Raw genomic sequence first — 7988 nt, 5'->3', positions numbered from 1 at the left:
AAAAAAAAAAAAAGGACAGCAACGAAGAAAATAACCTATTATTGACAGCGATACTCCGTACACAAAGGTGAAATGCCTTTTCAGTTCCAGCATTCCCGAAAATCCCGTACGCCCAACGAGGATTACGAAAGGCTAAACCACAGGTGAGCTTTGACGCCCGAAACCTCTGCAATCAAGGGAGGCCATGTCATTGCAGCCATCGGCTATAGCACCCACCCTAGGAGATAAGGAAAATACGGGAGGAATCCTTAAGAAAATGCAAGCAGGAAGCATAGATTACTCTTTAGCGTGAGAAGAATCCGCGAGTGGGGGTTGAAGGTGAACTGGGCGCATTTAAATTCCGGAATCCCCTGTCTCTCCCTGGGTCACTACGTGTGCGTACTTATTTATCCCGTTTGATTTATGCAAACCCAGGGATGCGTTTCTCCCTTGACTCTGCCATTAGCTGTGTTTAAGGGTGCTCAACGCCTCTGTTGGTATATTCACCCCTAGTACTTATCCCGCGCATCACATCTTGATAGTTTGGGGTATTATGCTGGATGCTGCCAGGTGTCACCTATGTTCTAGATGTCAGCTACATGTTTCCTCTATTTACGGAGTACAGCTTACTTTGGCATACCCTTGCTGGGTCACTCAGCAGTCCAGGTAGGCCTCTTCAAGGTCGCTTATTGCATTCTTGACTATTGGTAGATCGACAATTTTATTCCACCATCCACTCTCATGCGAATGCCGTCCTTTATTCCGTCAAAACAAGCTTGTTTTCTGGACCTTGGAAGGCCCTTACGACGACAGAAGGGTACATGCCTGCCATGGGAGAGGTTCGCTCGTTTTTCCTCACAAAAAAGGAATGAGAAGGAATAGGCATAAGCAACTAGAGACGAAAAAAAAAAAAAAAGAAAAAGAAAAAGAAAAAGAAATAGAAAAAGAAAAAAGTGGAAACGGGAGAGCATCTACTTTTGGGGCGGAGTACCAGAGGGTACAAAAAAGATCCTGTGGGGGGACAAGGGAGTGGCCGTAGTACGTACCTACGAATCGCTGCTGTAGGCAATGGATGAAAGTATAAAATGATAATAATGATGATAAAAACTAAAAAGAAAGGCCACCCACAAAAAGGCAACCCGACTTGAGACTCCAGCAGTTTCGGCGGTTTATTGAGGCGGGCCGGTATGGGTGGGAAGGGCGAAATATGATGCGTATGCAACAGTGCGTTGTGCATGCCTTTTCTTTTAATTTTTAACTTACTGGCATTCCTGATGCGGACACACAAGTTGCATATACCCGTTATATATTACAACTTTAATCGTCAAATTTTGCAGCCCTTTTAACTAGGTTTAAGCATGCTCTTATCCGAAAGATATGTGGCCGCGAGAGAGAGTGGGTTTTCCCCATGTCAACTATCAAAGGTAGTTGAACCGGGCAAAAGGGGTACGTAAAATTGTGGTTAACATATACCCGACCACTGGGGTCGGGGTTTCATCGTATAAGCGGTTATGATGAGCTCTGTACGCCTTCGTCTAGCCCGTCCCCGAAGCAGGAGAGCACAGGCACAGGGAACCATAAATAATAAGATGCAATGCAATGCGGCGGCATCTCCAGGCGAAGGCGTCCAAGTAGCAAAAAGGGACGGAGGGGAGGGAGCCATTCCCAGACAGGGATGAGGGAGGGAAGCACCAGATTCAGGACGAATGGAGTGCATAACGAAGGCCCCGTAGTCAGTAGTGTGACTTGTGTTTGGGTGCATGGCGAGGATGTGAGATATTCACATACAGTACATGCACACATTTGTCCCCTACGGTAGTACATTAGTATGTGAGGCTGGTCTGACAGGTTCGTTTATCTTGCACGAATCCAGGGGAGAGATATCAGCGCCATTAAGCCATATGTCTACCCAGTTGCTGACCTGTGTGTATATATATACATACCTGCCAGCCGGGGCACGCTGGGATACCCACGCCGGGACGGTAGATACGCCTCCCGGATTGACCACGCACCTGATGCAGCAATAGCGAGATAATAATATATTATGGAGTAGAGACTGATGAGCCAGATTAACTATTAAATATAGTAGTAGTCAGCTCTCGCTCTCTCTCTCTCTCTCTCTCTCTCTTTTTTTTTTTTTTTTGCTTGCTCGATGGATTCCCACATCTGTGGATCGTCCTCCCGAACCGAACCAACTTTTCTTTTTGACACTGCTTACTTTTTTGCTTCTTTCTCGAGATCGATCCAAGGACAGCTTAGTAATAATATTAGTTCAGATAGCAACTGTTGTAGCGTGGGAAGTCTTCTGAGTGAGTTATATTATTTCGTAAAGTGATATTCGTTGAGTTGAGGATGGAGTTGTGAGAAGTCGAGCGAAGAAGGTTGCTGCCGAAGGGGCGGTTCCGTTTTAAGCTACTCTTCTTTCAACGTCACCCTCTCAACCTCCTCTCTTCCAGTGCGACGCCAACACACTCAGAACACGCAGATGCACACTACTCTAGCAAAGGCAGACAGGCAGCCAGACGCACTCGAGCATACGGAGTACTCCTGACCTCTCTCCCCTTTCGTATCAACCAAAAATTCAGTCGAGTCGCCTTATTCGTGCACTGGGCGCCACGAACTCATGGCGCCGGCCCCCGCAGGGCGACCCAGCCCTGGGCTTCGTCAGGAGCATGCGAAACAACTTGGCGGGAGGGGACAAGCTAATCACCAGCGTTTTTCAAGCTCGAGATTGTTTCCTTGGTGGCATTCCTGCTGCTGAGAAGAGAGGAAAAAGCAAGCAAGAGGGATGGAAGGGAAAGCCAAAAAAGAAAAGGAACCCCATCAACATTTACACGCACTGCACACATATACACGCAACGAGAAAAAGAGAGAGAAATACGCTCCCTACATACTCCGTACAAACAAAACGGAGGAAGCTTGCAGCGGGAACCAGCAGGCTGCTTACTACAGAGTTACATACACTGTATATCGGTTTGACCGACAGTCACTCCATTTTGACGCCACGGAACTCTATCAGGATGCCTCCATTGGACCACAGCGGGCTGCTTAAAACTCAGTCGACCAGAGAAGAAAAAGCATTCATATTCAGGCTTCAGAGATTTATCGAGCTCTTCTCCGGAATTATATCTCTCGCAATAAAAAGGGGGCTGAAGCCAAGAGCAATTTGGACGCGGCTTCTCGGAAGCCAGATCTTGTTCTGCTTCTTCCTTTTCTTTTTACCACATCGACTTTCATCCCGACCGCCCGCTACCTTATAATGCTCCGTAGGTTGTCCCTCATTCGTTGCCAACTCCGGGCGTCCAGTACAACAGGAGTTTTAATATTTATAAATGGAGACACATCTTCAAAGGGATAATAGCGTTTCTTATCAGCAACCCAAGGATGAAACTGTTTCTTCACTAGTACTCCGTACTCCGTACGGATCCATCATATAGGTTGTCTAGTTAATTTCCCTCCTACGGAGTACTCTCTTTCGACTATGAGTTGGGAATGATAACGCCGAAGATTTTTTCCTGTGACAAACATCAAGAGGGTAGCGGAAAAAGCAAAGAATCACAAAGTACTCTACCCATTCAGAGTGCAGGGGTGAAAAGGAAAAGGGTCGACAGCCAAAGCGGGCCTCATTAGTGATGAGTTAGTGCCGCCCTGGCTCCTCTATGCCCGAGTTTTGGCATGTCTAGACCCTTCCGACAGGCTAACAGCCTTACTTTTGAAGTGACCTCTCTCCAAAAGAAGCACGGTTCTGTGTACTTCTCAGAGGGGCCTGGTAACTCTGGAGTACTCCATACTGGGACTGCGGGATCAGCTTTTCTTTCTTGAAAAAGGGTTATTTCTGCCACTCCGTATGCCCTTGATCCATGTGGTCTTGGGTTGATCGACTAACCCTGACAAATCCTATTTCAGTACTTTGAAAACTTTCAGTTTTTCTTCGTCTTTACTTACACTGGAAAGGTGGGGAGAAGAAAAGAACGAAAAATTGGCATGTTTTCTTTTCCGACATCCCTTCAGCCACCACCACATCTCCAATCCCTCCCTTTTGCAGCCTGAAAAATCAATATGGACGGCGTCAAATCTTTCTACTGGTCAGAATCCATGCATCTTTCTGCATCAGCCAGTCATTTCCTCTTGGGTCCCCTTAAAAACAATGCTGACTACTATGCAAATCGGTTGTACCTTGCAAGGTGCTAGAGAGTACCTGGTCAATGAGTGGAAAGGTAAATATCCATTCAAGAAAGACAACCAGAGCTGCAACGTTTCTCCAAATCATATTAATACTTCTCTCTGATATTTGATCGTTGCCCGCCCTCTCCGTGTTCCTGTTGAGGTGCCAGGAAAGTCCCTTTCCGAGCATTCCAGAGCTCGGCCCGCCTCTTGCTAGGTTGTACTCTTCTCCTGACTTCTTGTCACTCAACTCAAGCCATTTGCAACCCGATTGCTTATCAGGGCCTCTGGACTCTTCTCATTTTTGTTCTGGGACAACACTCTAGAGCAAAAAGCCCATTCCTGTCTGATTGACTATTAATTGAACCCTGTACCCGCGCTCCCGCTCGTTGATCATCTTCAGTCCATCGAGGCTATCCCCGGTTCACATGACGCTAATCCTCAGATCTGTTCTTGTTATAAAATATCTCCGTCCGTGCTGGCGCTTCTGTTAGTCGCGGGTATCTGGTTTAGTTCCACTCTTTATTTAATCGGCATACGCATTCTCGAACGCCAAACAGGTGGGTGTTAAGGATACTGTGGAAACATCTCGCCTGTCAGTGGTATTCTTCTTATTCTCCATCTCGGCCCCTCGTGCTGCTTCAGAAGAACCTCGTTATTCCTCACCGGCTCAGAGGCTATAAGAAAGTACACAAAGGCATTGGGAAGCGAAAGCCAAAATAAACTACTATTTTTGCTTTCCATCTTCAATGGCATGCGACACAGTCTCTCGTTCTTGTGTCAATACCGCTTCCCACAATCCTCATTTCCCCCCTGCCCCCTTCAGTGCAGCTACGATCTCTTCCCGAGCTCATGACATTACCGACCCATCTTCTACCCTTGCGTTGAGGTTGCTCGCTCCTGACAGCTCTATTTTGGAGGATCACAGGAAGCATCAAAACCAGAATCATAGCCAAAGGCCTACAATTGGCCCGCCAGTTGGTTCAGCAGTCATGTCACATCATTATCAGCACCATGACGAGGACCAAGAGTACACATACGGCAGAAACAATCAATACAATTTTTCGCAACCTTCCTTCAACCAGTCTTATTCGAACCATCAGGTTCTAGCACCATACAATCATCATTCCACAGAGACGGCCTCCATTGCCCCATCCTACTCCTCACAGCAAGCAATATATACGCAAGCTCCGCAACACTCCTCTCTCATCACCCATTCGTCGTCTACGGGGTATCAGTGCCATCCTCAATATATGTCACAGCCCAGGTTTCCAGCACCACATCGCCTATTCCCTATGCATGAACCGTTTTGGGAGGTGGAGATTGAAGCCCAGGAATCATGCAACGAACAAACGGTTTTATCAGAACCTGTTATCCCAGCTTTGGAAGGGTTCCCAGATGTCCGAGAATTTGACCAACTCATGAAGAGGTAAATACCTCTTATTTAGGTTCTCAAGTTCATCCAGTTCAACTCCATGGAAGCTAATTGGGTTGAACAGTTACGTTGATGACCTTTCCGTCAAAAAGCAAGATAAAGCATTGATTCACTCAAGGAGAGCACGAAACATCAAAATTGTGCTTACTGATCCCAAGGATATTGCAATTGAGTCTGCCCAATTTAGGTATGTCCTTCAGACCTTAGAGAGGGTCACAGAACGGAAACTATTTTTGGATACCCTAAACCGTGAATACATCGATCCCTCAGCTTGTCTCCTTATCTAATACAATTTATTCAGGTTTTGGGTGAAGAAAATGTTCACACTTGTGCCCAAGGACAACAACATTCCTATGGTTTGTCATGCTTTTCTGATTTTACATCTGAATCTTTCTAAATGGTTGATCATTTGCTGATAAACCTGTTTTTTAATTGCAGTCGAGAAAAATGATATGTCACGAAGGGAAACCAGTAGCAATTCGCGAAAAACTCTTCAAAATCCTGACTCGAGCACATCAGCAATGCCAACATGGAGGTCGTGATAAGACTTCGGCCCAAGTTCGGAGGATATATTCATGGTAAGCCACGCCGTTTGTGAGCCAGGAATTAGCGGCCATTAAACGCTGTCCTTAGCATACTAGAAAAGTCAACCTTATTAACACGCCACCTCTTCTAGGGTCCCAAAAGAATTGATATCTCGCTTTGTTAAAATATGTCCAACATGTCAGGTCCGGAGAGGAGGATCTCGATTAACGCCTCCAACTTCATGCAGGAGTTCTCCTAAACCTGATCATGCACTTGGTCCCTCCCCATATCTCTTATCACCGCCAGATTCTCGCCGGGAGTCCATTATCAGCAGGCCAGGGGTTCCATATCCTGCACGAGCAGAAGCTCCACACGCTAGTCAATCCAATATTCCATCTGCAGTAACCTGGCCTCCAACCCCACACCACACAAGCCTGTCGAGTCAATACCATAATTCACATATGCATCCTCTCCCTTCGACAGCTAGTAGCTGGGCTTCACTTCCCCGAACGCTGACATCGGGTAGTGAAACAAATGGGACTGGAGGGGGCACCCATGGGCTATCGACGACATTGTCCATGCCTTCAAGCCATTTGGATTACCAGCCTACCTATGATGAGGCCCAACATCTCCCGGAACCCCATCCCTACTAGGAAACCATAATATTCGAGGAATGACCTTCGGATAACAATCTGTTCCAATGGTCAATGCATTCAGATGGGACCCATAAAATTAAGCTTGACCATTCCGCGGATTCTCCGGCGTGGTGCGGGATATTGTGCGCAATGTTTTCTCTATTTCGTCTTATCTCTGGCTGTGTTCCTTTTCTCGACTTTTTTCCCCTTTTCTCTTTAAATCCTTCGTATGACAAAACAAGGCCATAGCTTCATCCTGGACTTTTATTATGATGAAAAAAAAAATCCCTTGAGGAAACTGCAAAGAAGGAAAACCATTCTCTAATATATCAATACTAATGACGGAAGCCCACGGAAACCCAGGAGTGCAAAAGTTACCCACAACATAACTATATGACACTTTCAAACGTTTGATTATGGGAAATGCAGGGTGTTAAACTGGATATGGAAGCAATTTTTCAACGTTATCGCATGGAAGGACAGGGAAACACTTTGGGAACATCTTCACAATTTTTTTTTTTTTTTTTTTTTTTTTGTAGCCTTTTCTCCTTGATTACTCTTTCTTGGTTTTCCTACTTTATTTCATCTTTTGCTTTTCCTACTTCCACTTTAGGTTTATTCTTGCTATTTTTTGCTTTTCGCGGGTATCCGTATGAAGAGGGTTACAGCTTTGTCATATCAGACTAACTCTCACGTCAATTAAGGGCGATTCAAATATATGGTTTTGTACCCATGAGAGTTGCCTTGCACCAAGTAACTACCCGTTTTATACGTGGTACAGCAGGTGGCTGCAGGAAACCTTGATGCTACGGACTCAAAACTTATTATTCCAACTGGTTTTATGCGCTAGGTGGTTTTTCTTATTGTTGCTTCGAGTTTATACCACAAAAACCTACGGAGTAATAATGCTGAGGTAGGGGCATAAATCCGGGCTTTTTGAATAAGTAATAATAATACAGGGCTTTTTGTCTTAGCAACCAATACTGATGACGGTTAACCCCAAGAGAAAGCTAAGAAACAGGAAAATTGCGGAAATGTGATACCAAGTAGAAATCAATAGTCATATTCCTTCTAAAACAGAGAGCATGCCTTGACATTAGCCTAGCCTCATCAATAAACAGAGGAATCAAAATTGTGTTACAGATGCCCGGGGACGGTATTCCAGACACTGTATTTATTACATTGTGTCTTGTCGAATTTTTTTTTTTTTTAGGGCGGGAAAATGGTGAAAAAAAAAGAAAAAGAAAAGA

General features: G+C 45.4%; 2 protein-coding genes across 2 annotated transcripts; both read left to right on the top strand.

Moving 5' to 3' along the window:
• Positions 1 to 2651: 2651 nt before the first annotated feature.
• Positions 2652 to 3239, top strand: TRV_05929 (uncharacterized protein; the record flags this gene model as incomplete). The annotated part of the gene is made up of 1 exon (XM_003019915.1): positions 2652 to 3239. The coding sequence occupies one exon, from the start codon at positions 2652 to 2654 to the stop codon at positions 3237 to 3239; it is 588 nt and encodes a 195-aa protein (XP_003019961.1).
• A 1653-nt stretch (positions 3240 to 4892) lies between these two features.
• On the top strand, positions 4893 to 5934 carry TRV_05928 (uncharacterized protein; the record flags this gene model as incomplete). Its single annotated transcript, XM_003019914.1, is given in 3 exon segments — positions 4893 to 5572; positions 5592 to 5765; positions 5880 to 5934. Coding segments are annotated over 3 exon segments (909 nt in total), but the record flags the coding sequence as incomplete, so codon positions are not given.
• Positions 5935 to 7988: the final 2054 nt, after the last annotated feature.

This window comes from Trichophyton verrucosum (genome assembly GCF_000151505.1).
Source record: "Trichophyton verrucosum HKI 0517 chromosome Unknown contig00655_1.f1.exp, whole genome shotgun sequence".
Taxonomy (NCBI): domain Eukaryota; kingdom Fungi; phylum Ascomycota; class Eurotiomycetes; order Onygenales; family Arthrodermataceae; genus Trichophyton; species Trichophyton verrucosum.
Note: the sequence above shows the minus strand (reverse complement) of the source record. Positions and strands in the feature narration are given on the sequence as shown.